The sequence below is a fragment of the Thamnophis sirtalis genome, unplaced genomic scaffold (assembly GCF_051295495.1).
Source record: "Thamnophis sirtalis isolate CommonGarterSnake01/CBP01778 unplaced genomic scaffold, rThaSir2_p1.2 scaffold_9, whole genome shotgun sequence".
In the NCBI taxonomy this organism is placed as follows: Eukaryota; Metazoa; Chordata; class Lepidosauria; order Squamata; family Natricidae; genus Thamnophis; species Thamnophis sirtalis.
Window position 1 is genome coordinate 1,624,906 of NW_028261389.1, and position 20,390 is coordinate 1,645,295.

General features: G+C 49.4%; 2 protein-coding genes across 2 annotated transcripts in view; one reads left to right on the forward strand and one right to left on the reverse strand.

Moving 5' to 3' along the window:
* The window catches only part of TYMP (thymidine phosphorylase), a 16,787-nt gene extending 4,801 nt beyond the window's left edge, over positions 1-11,986 (forward strand). Inside the window, 7 exon segments of the mRNA XM_087722641.1 lie at positions 4,599-4,697; positions 5,760-5,889; positions 7,013-7,131; positions 8,997-9,159; positions 9,498-9,728; positions 10,658-10,798; positions 11,472-11,986. Of these exon segments, the coding sequence (XP_087578767.1) occupies positions 4,599-4,697; positions 5,760-5,889; positions 7,013-7,131; positions 8,997-9,159; positions 9,498-9,728; positions 10,658-10,798; positions 11,472-11,752 (1,164 nt within the window). The 3' untranslated portion in view covers positions 11,753-11,986.
* Positions 11,987-13,203: 1,217 nt separating this feature from the next.
* Positions 13,204-20,370, reverse strand: LOC148043978 (C-type lectin domain family 1 member A-like). Its single transcript, XM_087722508.1, has 5 exons — positions 20,181-20,370; positions 17,723-17,821; positions 16,158-16,256; positions 14,675-14,829; positions 13,204-13,350 (listed from the first exon to the last, which is right to left on the reverse strand). Exons 1-5 carry the CDS (start codon positions 20,368-20,370, stop codon positions 13,204-13,206), a joined length of 690 nt encoding a protein of 229 aa, XP_087578634.1.
* Between the last annotated feature and the right edge of the window lie 20 nt (positions 20,371-20,390).

Genomic DNA, 20,390 nt, shown 5'->3' on the forward strand with positions numbered 1-20,390 from the left:
TCAGCTGACTGTTATCTGCAGTTCGGCTGTTCAAATCTCACCGGCTCAAGGTTGACTCAGCCTTCCATCCTTCGAGGTGGATGAAATGAGGACCCAGACTGTGGGGGCGATATGCTGACTCTGTAAACCGCTTAGAGCCCTATGAAGCGGTATATAAGTCTAACTGCTATTGCTATTGCTATAGTTGTCTATAGCCCTTTCAGCCCTCTAAGCGGTTTACAGAGTCAGCATATCGCCCCCAACAACAATCCGGGTCCTCATTTCACCCACCTCGGAAGGACGGAAGGCTGAGTCAACCCTGAGCCGGTGAGATTTGAACCGCCGAACTGCAGCTAACAGTCAGCTGAAGTAGCCTGCAGTGCTGCACTCTAACCACTGCACCACCTTTTCCCCCCACACCCCTCTCCTCTCTCCTTCTAGGGGCCATGCTGATGGCCATCCGTTTGAGAGGCATGGAGCTGTCTGAAACGTTGGTGCTTACCCGGGAAATCGCAGCTTCGGGGGCCACCCTGGAGTGGCCGGCACAGTGGCGAGGTCTGCTGGTGGACAAGCATTCCACGGGGGGCGTGGGGGACAAAATCAGCCTGCCCTGGCTCCTGCGTTGGCAGCCTGTGGCTGCAAGGTGCGTCAGAATGGCCAGATGCCATCTTGATGGCTCACATCTGGCTTTGCTGCCAGCTGGCTGTGAATCCTGGTTCTCTTTAGCGTCTGAATGTGGGCTGGCTATTTTGCAAATCTAGGTTCCCTGGATGTCTTCTCATCTTTCCTTCTTACCTATCCTCCTTTTCTACTTACCATATAAATTGCAAAGATGCAAGCAATAAAGTTTATAGTCAATTTATAGTCATAACTTTGTTGCTGGTATCTTTACGATTTATATTGTTTTATTTAGTTTCCTAGTACGATTTTGATAGCTTATTTAGCATCCTGTGTCTATCATTAAGTGTTGTATCTTATGATTAAAGATAAATGTATTTTTATGATGACGATGATCATGATCAACAAAGCATGCAAGCTCAGAGAGCACCAAGGACCCCACGGTCATTGAAGAGCCGAGGTGGCGCAGTGGTTAGAGTTCAGTACTGCAGCCACTTCAGCTGACTTGTTAGCTGCAGTTCGGCGGTTCAAATCTCACCGGCTCAAGGTTGACTCAGCCTTCCATCCTTCCGAGGTGGGTGAAATGAGGACCCAGACTGTGGGGGCAATATGCTGACTCTGTAAACCACTTAGAGAGGGCTGAAAGCCCTACGAAGCGGTATATAAGTCTAACTGCTATTGCTATTGCTATTCTGTACGCTGAGAGCTTAAGCACCGAAGACAAATTACTGGTCTGTCCAATCACACTTGGCCCATAGAGAGTTCTAATTCTAAAACTGGCCAAAGCTGGGATTAACAGCTACAAAATAAAGCGTGGTGGAGATGCTGATCCCATCAGGCGCCGGGTTCAGGAGCAGCCACTGGAGTGGACAGAGAAGCCAAGAATCTGGCATGGCGGGGCAGCCTCCAAACCTGTGTTCATCAACTTTTGGCACCTTAAGATGGGTGGACTTCAACTCCCAGAATTCCCTTGTGAGCATCTTAAAGTGGCTAAGGCTGAGGAAGGTTGGCTGGCTGGGAGTTGAAGTCCACCCATCTTCACACCTGCTGGCTGGGGACTTCTGGGAGTTGAAGTCCACCCATCTTCAAACTACCAAGGTTATTGAGGACTGCTCTAAAGCTTGCGGTGTCCTCTCTGTGAGGTTTCCAAAAGATGCGACCAAGTTCAAAAGAAATCCAGTCATTTATTAGGAGAAACATTTTGGCATTCCCTGCCATGGAGCAAGATCTGATTTTCTGTTTTTATCTGTATATACTTTTTTATTTTCCATTTTCATAACATATAATCACATGTATACTATTCCATAGCCAATATCCTATTGTATTAAGTAGTAATTACATCAGTTCCTCTTGTCATCAACGCCCAGAAAGATAAAAACCCATTATTGGCTCTTCTGCTCTCCATACACCTCTTTCTTCTACCTCTCTCCTACCTCCTTTCTTCCCTCCATCATCCTTTTCTACTCTACTTCCCCTTCCTTTCTCCTTCTCCTCTCTCTACATTCCACTCCTCCTTCTCCTCCTCATCTTCCCCCCTTACCCTCTCTCCTATCCCTCTCTTCCCATCTTTCTTCTCTCCTCTGTTTCCCACTCTTCCTCTCATTGGTGTATTTCAGCTTCCATACTACTCTACTTCCCCTTCCTTTCTCCTTCTCCTCTCTCTTCATTCCACTCCTCCTTCTCCTCCTCATCTTCCCCCCTTACCCTCTCTCCTATCCCTCTCTTCCCATCTTTCTTCTCTCCTCTGCTTCCCACTCTTCCTCTCATTGGTGTATTTCCGCTTCTGAGCAAACTCCATTCTATGTTGATGGTATTTATGCTCCCATATCAATAACATATCTTAGTTTTTTTTAAAAAGAATAAGAGAAGACAGTATACATGTGCAATCATATTACATTAAAATCTAACACCCCTCGTCAAGCCTAATATCCCTCCCTCCCTCCCTCCCCCAACCCCCCTCAGTCTTCCCTCCCCCGACTTCCCAGAACCCATACACGGTATAAGATCTGATTTCTGTTTAATGGTGGCTGAACTTTAGCCCTGGGTCTCCCCCCCCCTCAGTCTGTGTCATAAATCACATCCACCAGCGAAGTGCTGCAGCAGGTTGTAAAATTTTGTGCCTCCCACGCCTGCTGTAGAAATCTGAGATCCGACCCTGGTCGAAGGTGTGAGTGGATTTCTCTCCCCACTTTCCTCCAATGTCAACTTGATAATAGGCACAGAAATGCTTTACCACCTGGGTAGAATCTGGAATGAGGAAACCCCAAGGAGGAACATCAATGCTGCAGAATTTGGGGTGGGTGGAGTTTTCTTAAATCTGATGTTTAGGATTTTGGTCAAACCCTGGAACTCAAACGTCCCTCTTTGGGCTTCTCCAATGCACAAAATGAACGTCAGCAACGAGCCGCAATCTTCCTTCTTCTGGTCCCAGAGGCCTTTTGGTCTCCTCCAGGAGTTTGTGGAATGCGTTTTTATGCAACATCGGCCGTAGGATTCAGGCAATCGATGGCAGCGTTTGCAATCTATGGATCTATGGTCTATACCAGTGATGGCGAAGCTGTTAGAGACCAAGTGCCCAAACTACAACCCCAAACCCACTTATTTATAGCAAAGTGCCAACAAAGTGGCAATTTGGCCTGAATAATGAGTTTGACTACCTAAATAATGATAAACAAGGCAGAGTCCAGCTAATTGTTCTTAAAAAACACGATAAATGCACTTTTATGCACTTTCATTTTTCCTGCTTTTTTGAAATAATATTATGTTTAGCAACAATAAAAAAGAAAAACTTTTGTAATATCATTTCTCTCTTTCTCTCCCTCTCTCTCTTTCCCTCCCTCCCTCTCTCTTTCCCTCCCTCTCTCTCTTTCCCTCCCTTCCTCTCTTTCCCACTCTCTTTCTCTCTCTCTTTCCCTCCCCCTCTCTCTCTTTCTCTCCCTCTCTCTCTCTTCCCCTCCCTCCCTCTCTTTCCCACTCTTTCTCTCTTTCCTCTCTCTCTCTTTCCCTCCCTCTCTCTTTCCCTCCCTCTCTCTCTTTCCCTCCCTTCCTCTCTTTCCCACTCTCTTTCTCTCTATCTTTCCTCCCTCTCTCTTTCTCTCCCTCTCTCTCCTTCCCCTCCCTCCCTCTCTTTCCCACTCTTTCTCTCTCTCTTTCCCCCTCTCTCTCTCTCTTTCCCTCCCTCTCTCTTTCCCTCCCTCCCTCTCATTTCCACTCTCTTTCTCTTTCCCTCCCTCTCTCTCTTTCCCTCCCTCCCTCTCTCTCTCTTTCCCTCCCTCCCTCTCTTTCCCACTCTCTCTTTCTCACTCTCTCTCTTTCCCTCCCTCTCTCCCTCCCTCTCTCTCTCTTTCCCTCCCTCCCTCTCTTTCTCACACTCTCTTTCTCTCTCTCTCTTTCCCTCCCTCCCTCTCTCTCTTTCCCTCCCTCTCTCTCTTTCCCTCCCTCCCTCTCTTTCCCACTCTCTCTTTCTCCCTCTCTCTTTCCCTCCCTCCCTCTCTCTTTCCCACTCTCTCTTTCTCTCTCTCTCTTTCCCTCCCTCCCTCTCTTTCCCTCCCTCTCTCTCTTTCCCTCCCTCCCTCTCTTTCCCTCCCTCCCTCTCTCTCTTTCCCACTCTCTTTCTCTCTCTTTCCCTTTCTCTCTTTCCCTCCCTTGCTCTCTTTCCCACTCTCTTTTTCTCTCTCTCTCCCCCTCCCTCCCTCTCTCTTCCCTTCCTTCTGTCTCTCCCCCCGTGGGAGAAATGCGATGGAGCTGGCCTGGGGTGACAGCACGTGTGGCCACAGAGAGAGCTCTGAGTGCTATCTCTGGCACACGTGCCATAGATTTGCCACCACTGGTATATACTCTATGCTGTTCTGTTCCAAGTAGAGTTTCCTGTTTCTGGCTACAGCTAAAAGTATTTAAGCAGTAAAGCACATGGTGACTGTTCTCTTTGTTTGTTCTGTGGTGTTATATATAAACAGGATATCTAACATGGTTAACCCTTGGTGCCTCTTTCTCCTGAGCAGGTGCCCATGATCAGTGGCCGGGGACTAGGCCATACCGGGGGCACCCTGGACAAGCTGGAGTCTGTGCCAGGCTTCTGCGTTTCCCAGAGCCCAGAGCAGGTGAGAAGGCTGCTGTGTTTCATGGCCCAACTAGATAAAAGCATCAGTGTTAGAAGGGGGTGGGGCTTGTCCTGCCAGTGTGGTTGGGGGTGTTACTTTTTTCTTGGCAGTTCTTTAACTGAAAGCAAATCCCTAGTTTTCCCTGGTTGGATCATGAAATGTCTGCAAGAAAATAACCAAGGACCCAGTGTCCCAATCGTCGTCCTCCTCCTCCTCCTCCTCCTCCTCCTCCTCCTCCTCCTCCTCCTCCTCCTCAACCCTCCCTACCCACTAGCACTGATGATGTTCTTCTCCTTCTTCCTCCTCCTCCTCCTCCTTTTTCCCCCTCCTTTTTTCTCTCCTCCTTCTCCTCCTCTTCCTTCTCTTCGTCCTCTACCTCCTCCCACCTCCTCCACTTCTCCACAACTCCCTCCCTTCTAGCACTGTTGATGTTCCCTAATTGGGTCATGAAACACCTTGCAAGCAAACAGCCAAACTCAGAGAGCACCAAGGACGTCTCTCAGTTGCCGTCTTCCTCCTCCACCACCACCACCACCACCACCACCTCCTCCTCCTCCTCCTCCTCCTCCTCCTCCTCTTCTTCTCCTCACAACCCCCACTCCCCTCTTGCACTGATGATGTTCCCTACTTGGGTCCCAAAACGCCTGCAAGGAAACCACCAAGCTCAGAGAGCACCGAGGACTTCTCACAGTTGCCGTCTTCCTCCTCCACCACCACCACCACCACCTCCTCCTCCTCCTCCTCCTCTTCTTCTTCTCACAACCCCCCTCCCCTCTTGCACTGATGATGTTCCCTACTTGGGTCCCAAAACGCCTGCAAGGAAACCACCAAGCTCAGAGAACACCAAGGACCCCACAGTTCAGCCCTGAGCTCCAAATATTTTCTTCTTCGAGTCCCCTTCGATTGGATCCAAAGGGAACCGGCATGTTTGCGGTTTAAGGCGTCGTGATATCTTGGGCCGAGGGTCTGTCCCACTCAAGGCTTGCCTGGGCAATGAAGGAAGAACCAGGCCCAGAATCCTGCTTCTTGGACCCCGAACGATGGGCTTTTTTCCTCCTGCAGATGAAGGAGATCCTGGAACGAGTCGGTTGCTGCATTGTGGAGCAAAGCCAACATCTGGTGCCCGCGGACAAGGTCCTCTATGCCCTGAGAGACGTGACAGCCACGGTGGACAGCCTGCCCCTCATCATCAGTAAGTCTTGTGGCCCTGGACGAGGTCTCACAGCTGGTGCTGAAATCCCGCAGGATTTCTCAGCCTGGATGCATTAAAATGTGGGGTTTTCCAGTCTGTGGTCAGAATATTTCAAAGATGCAACCACAATTGAGCCCAGCATTTTTGTTGCTAAGCGAGAAATGTTGTCAGGTAATGAGGATTTAAGAGCTGCCAGCTGATGTAAGGTTGTAAGCTGATGCGATGAGGATGATTCAGCAATACAGCCCCTCTTTAAGACTCTGGTGGGGTGGAGATTCCGGTAAGGCAGTGTTTCTCAACCTTGGCAACTTGAAGATGTCTGGACTTCAAGTCCCAGAATTCCCCAGCCAGCATTCGCTGGCTGGGGAATTCTGGGACTTGAAGTCCAGACATCTTCAAGTTGCCAAGGTTGAGAAACACTGCGGTAAGGTGTCTCTCTCTCTATATATATATAGGTGGCCTTTAGAGGGTGTTTCTCTCTCTCGTTGTCTCTGTATATATTTGTATATGAACCACCATTAATTGTCTAGAGCAACGATGGTGAATCTTTTTTGGCTCACGTGCAGTGGTGGGCTTCAAAAATTTTTCGAACCTACTCTGTGGGCGTGGTCTCCTTTGTGGGAGTGGCTTGCCTGCCATGTGACCTGGTGGGAGTGACTTGCCGGCCATGTGTTTTCTTTCTCTCTCTCTTTCTCTCTCTTTCTTTCTTTATCTCTCTTTCCTTCATTTTGTCTCTCTGTCCCTTTTTCCTTTTTTCCTTTCATCTCTCTCTCACTTTTTCTTTCTTTCTTTCTTTTTTCTTTCTTTCTTTCTTTCTTTCTTTCTCTTTCTCTCTCTCTCTCTCTCTCTCTCTGTGTGTGTGTGTGTCAGTGGTGGGTTTCAAAAAATTTTGGAACCTCTTCTGTAGGTGTGGCCTGCTTTCTGGTGGAACCTCTTCTACCGAACCGGTGCGAACTGGTAGGAACCCACCTCTGCTCATGTGCCATAAGTGACTTTTCCTGACTTTAAAAACATAACCAAAAGAAAAGGGGGCCACTCGGTCTCTTTCCGTCTTCCGCTTTCTAGGAGCTTTTGGGGGAGAGCTGTGCACCATGGTCTCAGCGGCTCCTTTCCTGACTTCTAGGTTCCATCCTGAGCAAGAAGGTGGTGGAGAAGCTTTCCGCTCTGGTGCTGGATGTCAAATTTGGCAGTGCCGCCTTGTACCACACTCTGGAGAGTGCCGAGCACCTTGCCCAAACCCTGGTGAGACTGGTGGCCCCATCCAGCTTCTTTGGGGGGGGGTTGGGTGACAGTGGCAGTTAGCATCACAGAGGGATGGGTTTCCTTCTCCCCGATGTTGTCCTTGGAGATGAAGAGCATCTCTTCCATCTGAGGAGCCACCTTTGCAAGGAGGAAGCTCAACCCTTTGGGACAGAAGTGTCCTGGCCTGTCAGCCATCAGTCCCTCCAGCAGCCAAATCGGAGAAGGAGCAGGAGGAGGAGGAGGAGGAGGAGGAGGAGGAGGAGGAGCAGAAGGAGGAGGAAGAGGAGGAGGAGGAGGAGCAGAAGGAGGAGGAGGAGGAGGAGGAGGAGCAGAAGGAGGAGGAGGAGGAGGAGGAGGAGCAGAAGGAGGAGGAGGAGGAGGAGCAGAAGGAGGAGGAGGAAGAGGAGGAGGAGGAGGAGCAGAAGGAGGAGGAGGAGGAGGAGCAGAAGGAGGAGGAGGAGGAGGAGGAGCAGAAGGAGGAGGAGGAGGAGCAGAAGGAGGAGGAGGAGGAGGAAGAGGAGGAGCAGAAGGAGGAGGAGGAGGAGGAGGAGGCGTGGGAATCAGGGTTAGCATCAAGGCAACCGGGGAGCTCCAAGGGGGAAGAGGGAATGGAGATGGCAGAGAGAGAGAGAGAGGGAGAGAGAGAGAGAGAGAGAGGCGGAGCCTGGCCTGTCAATCAGCCCTCTGATAGAGAGTCAACAGCCCCCAGGTCTGGAGGTGGCTGGTGAGGAAGAGGAGGAACAGCTGGATTCAGTGCCTGACACACAGATTAACAGAATGCAGAGGAGAGGAGAGCAGTGGAAATCTATGGGCCGGTCCTTGGGATGGAAGAGCCACCGCTGCTAGCAAAGCTCTGGGGATGAAAGGCAGGGGGCGGAGATGAATAGATGCGGCAGACAACTATAGCAATAGCAATAGCAGTTAGCCTTATATACCGCTTCATAGGGCTTTCAGCCCTCTCTAAGCGGTTTACAGAGTGAGCATATCGCCCCCAACAACAATCCGGGTCCTCATTTCACCCACCTCGGAAGGATGGAAGGCTGAGTCAACCCTGAGCCGGTGAGATTTGAACAGCCGAACTGCTGAACTGCAGTCAGCTGAAGTAGCCTGCAGTGCTGCACTCTAAACACTGCGCCACCTCGGCAACTGTTCCTCTCCCTGCCGGAGGGACTTGTCAGCCTGCGGTGAGCGAGGAACTTTTTTGGCGGGGCTGCCGGCACTCCTAATTAAGAGAATCTTTTGAGTTCCCTTCTGAGGGTTTGTTGTGGTTGGGCCAGAACAAGAAGTCTGGAGAAGCAGCTGGGGATGTCGCCCCCCCCCCTCTGATGTTTTTGTGGCTGCTCCATCACTTGAGACTTTCAAAAAGGGTCCGGACAAAACTATGGAGATTCTCAGTCCACCCAGTCAGAACTGAAGAAGCTTCTTGGATGAGAAGCGAAACTTCTTCAAAGAAAAAGCAGAAAATCCAGACTGGGCAACCATCTGCCTGAAATGGTACAGGGCCTCCTGCTGGAGAAGCAGGTGTACAGCATATAGGCCGTCGGATAATAATAATAATAGAATTGGAAGGGACCTCAGAGGTCTTCTAGTCCAGTGTTTCTCAACCTTGTCAACTTGAAGATGTCTGGACTTCAACTCCCAGAATTCCCCAGCCAGCGAATGCTGGCTGGGGAATTCTGGGAGTTGAAGTCCAAACATCTTCAAGTTGACAAGGTTGAGAAACACTGTCCTAACCACTGCTGGGAAATTCTGGGAATTGAAGTCCGGACATCTTCAAGTGGCCAAGGTTGAGAAACACTGTTCTAGTCTGACCCCCTGTTTGAGCAGGAGACCCTACCCCCTTCTGTTCTCTCCCCCTTCCCCAGGTGTCCGTCGGAAACCAGCTGGGGACGAAAACAGCAGCCGTTCTGAGCAGGATGGATGAGCCTGTGGGGGTCCGGGTGGGCAACTCCTTGGAAGTCCTCGAAGCCTTGCAGTGCCTGGACGGAGGAGGGCCCGGGGACCTCCGTGAGCTGGTCACCACACTAGGTGGGTCTCAGGGGTGGCATCTGGATGGTGCCCCTCAAGCAGGCAGGGAAGGTGGGCGAGGAAGGTTCTGGGTGGAATCACCCAAACTGATGGGCCAAGCAGGTCCTTGACCGACAACTGTGAGGGATACTTGAATAGGAATTCCTACCTGGAAAAGGGGGTTGGGCTAAATGACCTCAAGGGACCCTCTTAACCCTTGGAGTCTACCATTTACGCTCCCTCAGTCCCTGCATTGGGCAGAAACCCCTGAGCCCCCCGCCCGTATCTAAACGCTCCCTCTGGGCCCGGTCTTCCGTGCCCCCCCTGGGCGACTTCTCCCTCTTTCTCTCCCCCTCCAGGAGGCATCTTGCTGTGGCAAATCGGGCGAGTAGGCTCGGTGCCCGCGGGGGCCACCCGGATCAGCCAAGCCCTGGACAGCGGCTCTGCCCTGCGCACTTTCCAGGCCATGCTTCAGGCTCAAGGGGTGGCGGCCGAGGTGTCCCGCCTGCTGTGCGAAGGGACGGAGGAGCAGCGTTTGCAAGTGCTGAAGGAGGCCACCACCCAGGAGGAGCTGCAGGCCCCGGAAGAGGGTAGGGAGGGAGCCCTGCAAATCTCTCTCCTCCCCCCACCCCCGGCCCTTTCCTGATGGAAGGAAGGAAGGAAGGAGGGAGGGAAGGAAAAGAGGAAAGGAAGAAAAGAGAAAATGGAGAGAAAGAAAGAAAGAAAGAGGAAGGAAAGGGAGAGAGGAAAAGAAGGAAGAAAGAAAGAAAGGAAAGAAAGAAAGGAAGGAAGAGGAAGGAAGGAAAGGAAGGAAGAAAAGAGGAAATGGAAAAAAAGAAAGGAAGGAAGAGGAAGGAAGGAAAGGGAGGGAGGAAAAGAAGAAAGGAAGGAAAGGAAGAATGAAAGAAGGGAGGAAGGAAGAAAGGAAGGAAAGGAAGAATGAAAGAAGGAAGGAGGGAGGAAGGGAGGGAAGGCATGAGGGAGGGAGGGAAGGAGGAAAGGAGGGAAGGAAAAGAGGAAAGGAAGAAAAGAGAAAATGGAAAGAAAGAAAGAGGGAGGAAGGAAGGAAAGGGAGGGAGGAAAAGAAGAAAGGAAGGAAAGGAAGAATGAAAGAAGGGAGGAAGGAAGAATGAAAGAAGGGAGGAAGGAAGAAAGGAAGGAAAGGAAGAATGAAAGAAGGAAGGAGGGAGGGAGGAAGGGAGGGAGGAAAGGCATGAGGGAGGGAAGGAGGAAAGGAGGGAAGGAAAAGAGGAAAGGAAGAAAAGAGAAAATGGAAAGAAAGAAAGAGGAAGGAAGGAAAGGGAGGGAGGAAAAGAAGAAAGGAAGGAAAGAAAGGAAAGGAAGGAAGGAAAGAAGGAGATTGAGAAGGAAGGAACAGGAGCTGCACCAAAGACGGAGACTCCTAGGAGCTGGAGGGGGGAGTTTTCTTCCCTTCTTCCTGAGTGGCGCTGGAGAGTCCCTCCCCCTCCCAGAGTGGAGGGGGCGCCCATGCCATGCTGCCCGTCTTCTCTCCCTGCAGGGACCGTGCAGCAGATCCAGGCTCTGCCCATCGCACAGGTGCTCCATGCCTTGGGAGCCGGACGCACCCAGGAGGGGCAGAGGATCAACCCCCGGGTGGGCGCGGAGCTGCTGGTCTCCACGGGGAAGCGAGTGGCCAAAGGTAACGACTGCGGACCCCAGAGGGTGCCGAGAGGGTGGTGGGACAACGCCAGGGAGGCCTTCGGGCAATCAGAAAGGCACAGCCCACCCTAGAAAGGGGGCCCAGGAAGCTGCAAATGCAGTACCCTCCCTCAAGCCGGAGGAGGAGGAGGAGGAGGAGGAGGAGGAGGAGGAGGAGGAGGAGGAGGAGGAAAACTAGGGAATACTTGGTGGTCTAGGGAAGGTTTGCTGTTTTGCAGATGATTCATGACCAGCTAGATAACATCATTAGTGCCAGGAGAGGGTGCGGGGAGGAGGAGGAGGAGGAGGACTGTGGGCTCCTTGGTGCCCTCTGAATTTCCTTGTGGACGTTTCATGACCCAACTAGGCAACACCATCAATGCTAGAAGAGAGTTGGGAGCAGAGGTAGCATCCAGCCGATTCTGGAGAAGCGGAAGTGGAAATTTTGAGTAGTTCGGAGAATCGGAAAAATCCCACCTCTGGCTGGCCACGCCCCCATCTATTCTCTGCCTCCGGAGTCCCATCTGATTGGGAGGGAATGGGGATTTTGCAGTATCCTTCCCCTGCCACGCCCACCAAGCCACACCCACCAAGCCACGCCTACAGAACCGGCAGTAAAAGAAACGGAATCCCCTCACCGGTTGGGGTTCATTCTCTCTCCCTTTTCCTTCCAGGAGCTCCCTGGATCCGAATCCACTACGAAACCCCCAGGCTGAGCCAGACCCACCGAGAAACCTTACAGAAGGCCCTGATTCTGGGGGCCGGGGAGCCCTTCACCCCCCCTTCCAAGGTGGTGAAAATACTCCTTCCTACCGAAGAGTCCGTCTCGGGAACGAGAGGATCCTAGGGGGAGAGGAAGGGGGTCCCGTGGAAGGAGCAGGCCTTGGGGCGGCCAGTAGAAGGACAAGGGGAGCAGCCCCCTCCAAGACCATCCAAGGCTCCGGCCTTCTATTAAGGCCCTTTTTAGAGAAGGACGAGAAAAGAGGGGCAACTTGCCAAAAATCTTCCATGGGACACACCCAGTGGCACAGACTGGGGGAAATCTCTCATCCTGGAGAAGGTCAACTCAATTTCATTGACGTCTGTATCAGAGCCGTGATTGACAAGCAAAATTGGGACCGGCAATACTAAAAAAAATATATCTAGAAGTCCCTGAAAATGTCAAATAAACATCAACGGTCACCGTGAATTGTTCAAAAAAATTGTAGATGCTGCAAGAGTGGGGGGGGGGGGAAACCCCAGCATTTGGGAGATATAAAAGGATAGCAATAGCAGTAGACTTATATACCACTTCATAGGGCTTTCAGCCCTCTCTAAGCGGTTTACAGAGAGTCAGCATATCGCCCCTACAGTCTGGGTCCTTTTACCCACCTCGGAAGGATGGAAGGCTGAGTCAACCTTGAGCTGGTGAGATTTGAACCGCTGAACTGCTGATCTAGCAGTAGCCTGCAGTGCTGCATTTAACCACTGCGCCACCTCGGCTCTAAACGAATGGGAATCGAAGGAATGGAAGCGTTTGATCAAGGCATTTAATTTTGTTGGAAAAGAAGATCCATCTTTGGGGCGTTTCCATTCGGGGGGGGGGGCGCTTCCCCGGGTCACCTGATGAGCGAGGGGAGCCTTTATTGCAAAAGTGGGGCGGGGGAGGAGAGTTTGGGGTGCCCGTGGATGGTTTCAGTGCACCCTTTTCTTGCACAGACACCTGAACTTCTCGTGGCAGGGCCCGGGGACGGCCTCTCCGTTGCTAATCGCCATGCAACATTCACGGTGGAGACAAGGCATCCCGGCATGGGCGGATCCGCTAAGGGAGCGTAAAAAATGAATACATCAAGAAGTTACTGGTCGAAAAAACGGGCAGGCAGTCCTCGACTTACAACCATTCATTGATTCAAAATTATAAGGGCACTAAAAAGATCATCACTACACATGATGTTAGTAACCTGGTTTAGAGGTGGCTTCCAGTGGGTGGCTGCGTCAGTCATAAGCATGGGAAACGGTCCTGAGTCGCTGTTGTAACTCCGGACGGGCACTAAACAAAGTGCTATAAGTCGAGGCCTCCCTTCCAGGTGTGTTCCCACCCCCTGTCGTTGGCTGTTGTTTAAAGCGGGACTTTTAAAAAGATTCGAAAACATTGAAGAAGATGTTTGGAAGCAGGGGTCTCCAAGCGGGGCCCCTTTAAGACTTGTGGATTTCAACTCCCAGAGAGCTGGCTGAGGAACTCTGGGAGTTGAAGTCCACAAGTCTTAAAGTTGCCTTGGTTGGAGACCCCCTCCCGAAAGTGTTGGGTATCTCTGCAAACTTCCCCAGTGAGAGAGCCCTGTTTTAAAGTTTAAAGAAAGGACCCCTCCCCACACTTTTGTCTCCCGTGCTCCCCCCCCCCAGCCCTGGGAGGGGAAGAGGTGAACCTCACATCTGGATGTGCATGAGTTCTCCATCTGTCCAATGCCAGGTCCTCTGAGACAAGTTGAAGGACAAACCGATCCAGATCTTCTGCGAGACGTGATGGTGATCAACCACGGTGACCCATTTGCGGGACTCTTGGAGCAGGAATTCCTACGAGGAAAATGGCGGGTTTGATTCTGGCCACAGACCAGGAAACGGGGGGGGGGGGGGCGCGGGGACTCAAGGATGTCCAGAAGAAGCACTCCCAACATCTGTATACTCAAGGGCAGAGGCCACCAAACAGTCCTTCAAGCAGAGGAATATTGGAGTAGGATGGATGGATGGATGGATGGATGGATGGATGGATGGATGGATGGATGGATGGATGGATGGATGGATGGATGGATAGATGATAGATAGATAGATAGATAGATGATAGATAGATAGATAGATAGATAGATAGATAGATAGATAGATAGATAGATAGATAGATTGGATGGATGGATGGATGGATGGATGGATGGATGGATGGATGGATGGATGGATGGATGGATAGATAGATAGATAGATAGATGATAGATAGATAGATAGATAGATATGGATGGATGGATGGATGGATAGATAGATAGATAGATAGATAGATAGATAGATAGATAGATAGATAGATGGTAGATGATAGATGATAGATAGATAGATGATAGATAGATAGATGATAGATAGATAGATAGGTAGGTAGGTAGGTAGATGATAGATAGATAGATGATAGATAGATAGATAGATAGATAGATAGATAGATAGATAGATAGATAGATAGATAGAGATATGGATGGTTGGATGGATGGATGGATGGATGATTGATAGATAGAAAGATAGATAGATAGAAAAATAGATAGATAGATAGATAGATAGATAGATAGATATGGATGGATGGATGGATGGATAGATAGATATGGATGGATGGATAGATAGATAGATGATGGATAGATATATGGTAGATGATAGATAGATAGATGATAGATAGATAGATAGATAGATAGATGATAGATAGATAGAGATAGATAGGTAGGTAGGTAGGTAGGTAGGTAGGTAGGTAGGTAGATGATAGATAGATAGATAGATAGATGATAGATAGATAGATAGATAGATAGATAGATAGATAGATAGATAGATAGATAGATAGATAGATATGGATGGTTGGATGGATGGATGGATGATTGATAGATAGAAAGATAGATAGATAGAAAAATTGATTGATTGATTGATTGATTGATTGATTGATTGATTGATTGATTATGGGTAGGTAGGTAGGTAGATATGGATGGATGGATAGATGGATGGAAGGATAGATGGATGGATAGATAGACAGAGACAGACAGACAGGCAGATAGATAGAGGTGGATGGATGGATATGAGAGAAGCAGCCCTTCCCCCATCCACCCACCCACCTACTCTCCCCACCACCACCACCAATTGCTGTAATGGCAAGAAGGCTCACCATTTCCCCTTCCGTCTCAACCTTGAGCAGCCTGCTTCTCCGGTTCTTGCATCTCTCCATGCACAATGCCCAGGGCAGCAAGAAATCCGTCCGTCGGTAGCAGGTGTCTCCCCGCTGCAGCCAGTTCTGGAAGCGACAGATTTTACAACGCTGACCTAGAGAGAGGTGGCATTCATTCAGCAGGTCCTGACCAGTTCTGGAGAAGCGGTAGCGGGAATTTTGACTAGTTCGGAGAACCAGCAAATACCACCTCTGGCTGGCCACGCCCGCCTTCCGAGTCTCAGCTGATCTGGAGGGAATGGGGATTTTGCAGTATCCTTCCCCTGCCACGCCCACTAAGGCACGCCCATAGAACCAGTAGTAAGAGAAATTGAATCCCACTGCTGAGAGAGACGGGTGGGGTGGGAGGCCAAGGGGAGGGGGGGGAAGCATAGGAACTCCCCATGCTGGCTCATCCAGTTCTTCGCACAGCCCTTTTCAGAACTGGGGTGGAGGGAGGCCGAAAGGAATGAAGATGGAGAGATTTATCCAAGTGGGAGCACGGGGAATTCTGTCTCAAATGACGATTTCCCTACCTCTCCCATAAGATCCCTCTTCTAGGGCAGTGTTTCTCAACCTTGGCAACTTGAAGATGTCCGGACTTCAACTCCCAGAATTCCCCAGCCAGCGAAGGGTCTCCTGCTCAAACAGGGGGTCGGACTAGAACAGTGTTTCTCAACCTTGGCAACTTGAAGATGTCCGGACTTCAATTCCCAGAATTTCCCAGCAGTGGTTAGGACAGTGTTTCTCAACCTTGTCAACTTGAAGATGTCCGGACTTCAACTCCCAGAGTTCCCCAGCCAGCATTCGCTGGCTGGGGAATTCTGGGAGTTGAAGTCCGGACATCTTCAAGTTGACAAGGTTGAGAAACATTATTCTAGGGGCTTTGGCTGCAGACCCTGGCCCTGGGGCACTTGGTGCATTCAGAGCTTGGCAGATCTGATGGTTTTCTTGCAGACATTTCATGACCCAACTAGGTAACATCATCAGTGCTAAGAAGGAGTGGATCTTGTGGAGGAGGAGTGGGGGGAGTAAGAGGAGGAGAAGGAAGAGGAGGAGAAGGAGGAGGACAACAACAACAATTGTGGGATCTGTGGTGCTCTGGGAGCTTGGTGGTTTTCTTGGGAACATTTCATGACCCAACTAGGTAACATCATCAGTGCTAAGAAGGAGTGGATCTTGTGGAGGAGGAGTGGGGGGAGTAAGAGGAGGAGAAGGAAGAGGAAGAAAAGGAGGAGAACAACAACAACAATTGTGGGTTCTGTGGTGCTCTGGGAGCTTGGTGGTTTTCTTGGGAACATTTCATGACCCAACTAGGTAACATCATCAGTGCTAGAAGGCGGTGGGGTTGCAAAAAGAGGAGAAGGAGGAGGACTTTATGGCCCTCGCTCTATTCTATTCTCTTTTTGGAGCCAGGAGAAGGAAGCACAGAGGAGACGCTTACCCCGGTCTCCTGCCAACAGTTTGATAACGTCGTTCAACCTTTTCTCCCTGGTCCTCATCTCGAGAGTTTGCTCAATTAACGTATCGGCCTTCTGGATGTCTGAAACGAAGGAGAAACAAAGCAGAAGGAGCTTCTCCTCCAACCTTTCCCAGGACGGTGGAGGACAGGGGTCACTCCCGCCAACCTGGGAAACTCAGGCCAGAAGGCCAGACCTGGAGGGACGCCACCACCCTCTGCCCGGCAGGAATCTCAGCCTCATATTTCCATGCTGGTCCGAATGTGACGGCAGCAGGGAGGAGAAAGAGAAGCGGAGCAGGTGAGGCAGTGGGACCTCCTCGCCCCCATCAAGACCACGGCCTTCTAACGCAGGAGGTGGGCTCCAACTCCCAGAATTCCCATCTGAAGCCTCTACTTTGAAATCTATTGTTCTAAAGCAACGACCTCTGGTTTAGCTACTACTTCATCCTTCCAGACCAGACTCCGACTCCTCCTCCACCACCACCTCCTCCTCCTCTTCTTCTTCTGCCTCTTCTTCTTCTTCTTCCTCTTCCTCTTCCTCCTCTTCTTCTTCTGCCTCTTCTTTTTCTTCTTCCTCTTCCTCTTCCGCTTCCTCCTCTTCCTCTTCCGCCTATTCCGCCTATTCTGCTTCTTCCTCTTCCTCTTCCTCTTCCTCCTCCTCCTCCTCCTCCTCTTCTCCTCCTCCTCCTCCTCCTCTTCTTCTTCTTCTTCTGCCTCTTCTTCTTCTTCTTCCTCTTCTGCCTCTTCTTTTTCTTCTTCCTCTTCTTCTTCTGCCTCTTCTTTTTCTTCTTCCTCTTCCGCTTCCTCCTCTTCCTCTTCTTCTTCCTCTTCCGCCTCTTCTGCTTCTTCCTCTTCCTCCTCCTCCTCCTCCTCTTCTTCTTCTTCTTCTTCTTCTTCTTCTTCTGCCTCTTCTGCCTCCTCCTCCTCCTCTTCTTCTTCTCCTCCTCCTCCTCCTCCTCTTCTTTTTCTTCTTCTTCTTCTTCTTCTTCTTCTTCTTCTTCTTCTTCTTCTTCTTCTTCTTCTTCTTCTTCTTCTTCTGCCTCTTCTGCCGCCTCCTCCTCCTCCTCCTCCTCCTCCTCCTTCCTATAACAGCCTTCTTCCAAAACCTTCCCATTGGTCTGTGGGCCCAACTCTTTCTTTGGTTGACATCCCTTGCCTCTCTGGTCCTGGATGTCCCCATCCAGTGTCCAACAGTGTGTAGGGGAGTCATCCTTACACCACCATATGGTACTGTATATTGTCACGGAAAGTATTCCAAGCCAGCTTGCCTAATACAATTACCACCGTAGACGGAGGAAGACACCTGGACCTTTCTTGGTCAAGTTTAGCTTCGACGTACTCCAGGAGATGTTGGACAACTCTCCACCCACCCACCCACGCACCCCCCCCCAACCCTCCAGTCCCAGCAGTCAATGATTATGGGAGGGATTTCTCAATGCTCCTGCATGTGTTCGGGCCATTCCACCTTCTGAGAAATCCCTTCCAAGAAGAAGGTGAGGAGAAGAAGATAAGATTGGGAGAAGGCTGGGAGAAGCAGAGACACTTACAGATGTTAAGGTAACTCATCAGCACGGAGAACAAACACAGGGAGGCCACTGCTAAGAGAATGGCAAGTAATTGTGCCCAGCTGGTTATGCCAAGGAAATCTGGTAGGAAAAAAAAAAGGACAAATGGCATTATTGACGGAAGAAAAGATTTGTAGTACAGGTGAGGCTTTTGGTGATCTCTGAGCTGGGTGGTTTTCTTGCAGACGTTTCATGACCCAACTAGGGAACATCATCAGGGCCAGAGGGAATAGGATTTGCAGTGTGGGGAGGAGGAGAAGGAAGAGGGAGAGGAGAAGGAAGAGGAGGAGTGGTCCTTGGTGCTCTCTGAGCTTGGTGGTTTTCTTGTAGAAGTTTCATGACCCAACTAGACTCAACTATCATCAGTGTTAGAAAGGAGTTGGGGGGGGGAGGAGGAGGAGGAGGAGGAGGAAAAAAATAACAATTGTGAGCTCCTTGGTGCTCTCTGAACTTGTTGTCTATCGAGATTCTCAGTCATCCAGTTCATAGCCATTTGTCTGAAATGGTATAGGGTTTCCTGCCTAGGCAGGGGGTTGGACTAGAAGACCTCCAAGGTCCCTTCCAACTCTGCTATTGTATTGTATTGTATGGTTTTCCCAAAAGTTGTGGGTTTTTTCCCAAGACACAACTGGGATTTTGGGTCGAGCTTCTTTGTTTTCTTGCAAACGTTTCATGACCCGAGTATGTAACATCATCAGTGCTAAGAGGGAGTGGGGTTTATTTACTCTGACTATATACAGGTATCCTTGGCTCAGGAGCGCAGTGGGAGTCAAAATGTCTCTTGCTAAGCAAGGCAGCTGTGAAGTGAGTTTTGCCCCATTTTACGACCTTTCCTGCCACAGTTGGTAAGTGAATCACTGCAGTTATTCAGTTAGCAACATGGTTGTTAAATGAATCCAGCTTCCCCCTGGACTTTGTCAGAAAGTCACAAAAGGGGATCATGTGATTATGGAACACTGGGACCATCATCAATATGAGTCAGTTGCCAGTTTGAATTTCGACCATGGGAAGGCTGCAATCGTCGTAAGTGTGAATAACAGGCATAAGCCACTTTTTTCACTGCCACTGCAATTCTGAACCGTCAGTAAGTGAACTGTGGTAAGTCAAGGGCTACCTGTATTCTGCAGCAGAAATAAAATTTAAATTTATCACCTTGAACTAAGTTAAATTAAATAAAAAAAGATTAAGATGAGTTACCATTTGAACTGAATTAAAAACAGATGACTATTAGAATTTAAAGTAAAAGCGTTTACAATCTGAGTTGAGATTAAAATAGATTAAGTTTTCACTATACATTAAAGTGGATTAATATTTAAATGCCAATTAAAATGGAGTAATATTTGAATTTAAATAAAAACAGATTGAAATTTGAATTTAGATTCAATGAAAGATTGAATTTAGATTAAATGAAAGATTGAATTTAGATTAAATGAAAGATTGAATTTAGATTAATTGAAAGATTGAATTTAGATTAAATGAAAGATTGAATTTAGATTAAATGAAAGACTGAATTTAGATTAAATGAAAGATTGAATTTAGATTAAGTGAAAGATTGAATTTAGATTAAATGAAAGATTGAATTTAGATTAAGTGAAAGACTGAATTTAGATTAAATGAAAGATTGAATTTAGATTCAATGAAAGATTGAATTTAGATTCAATGAAAGATTGAATTTAGATTCAATGAAAGATTGAATTTAAATCGAATTAAAAATGGATCACGTTTTGAGTTCAGATTAAAAATGGATGATATTTTGAAAGCACAATTAAACTACTTAAGGCCTAGACCATAAGAAGAACCAAAGAGGGAACAGGCCAGCTTGCTAGCCATTTTGGTTTGTTGTTGCTATAATTATCAATATAATTATGATTAACATCCTGCCAATTCAAGAAGCAATAGCAATAGCAGTTAGACTTATATACCGCTTCATAGGGCTTTCAGCCCTCTCTAAGCAGTTTACAGAGCCAGCATATTTGCCCCCACAGTCTGGGTCCTCATTTTACCCACCTCGGAAGGATGGAAGGCTGAGTCAACCTTTGAGCCGGTGAGATTTGAACCGCTGAACTGCAGAAAGCAGTCAGCTGAAGTGGCCTGCAGTACTGCACCCTAACCACTGTGCCACCTCGGCTTTACTCATCCTAATTTTGCTGGTTAGCTGCAGCGAGGACCTTGCACAAAACCCACCTGCAGCCTCCTCTCCCTCCCAACTTCCCCTCCTTACAGGCTGAAGCCTCCGATTTAAACAGAGGCAAGGTTTCTAGTCCTCATGGCCACCGGGAAGCAGCTCAACCTGGGAAAAAGAGCCAGGAAGGTAGGGAAGGTTTGGAAGGACTTCTAAGAGAGAGAGAGCCGCTTTGTAAAGCCCATAGGCCTCTTCTCCTCCCAGTGAAGGGGGCCTGCTCCCAAGGCCTGGGCTGGGGCATCCTTGCCCCCCACTCACTGGGGGAGGGGAGGCGTAGTCTATACTTCTCCTTCTTGGCCGTCGAGACCTTCTTCTTCTGGGGCAAGACCACCACCGAGCTGCTCCAGAAAGCTGGTCCTCTCTGAGGTTTCCCCAGCTGGGGGTCCTGGTTGAAGAATCGGAGTGAGGATTGGGACCAGATACGGAGTTGGGACCTCGAGGCCCGCATCCTCGCTTCGCTGGCCCTGG

Bases quoted from the DNA above. Each gene is read 5' to 3' on its own strand.
- LOC148043978 (XM_087722508.1), bottom strand. From the start codon at position 20,370: ATGCGGGCCTCGAGGTCCCAACTCCGTATCTGGTCCCAATCCTCACTC. The intron at 17,822-20,180 runs GTGAGTGGGGGG...TTTTCCTACCAG, and splicing joins ACTACGCCTCCCCTCCCCCA to ATTTCCTTGGCATAACCAGC. The intron at 13,351-14,674 runs GTGAGCCTTCTT...TTTTCCTCGTAG, and splicing joins TTGAGACGGAAGGGGAAATG to GAATTCCTGCTCCAAGAGTC.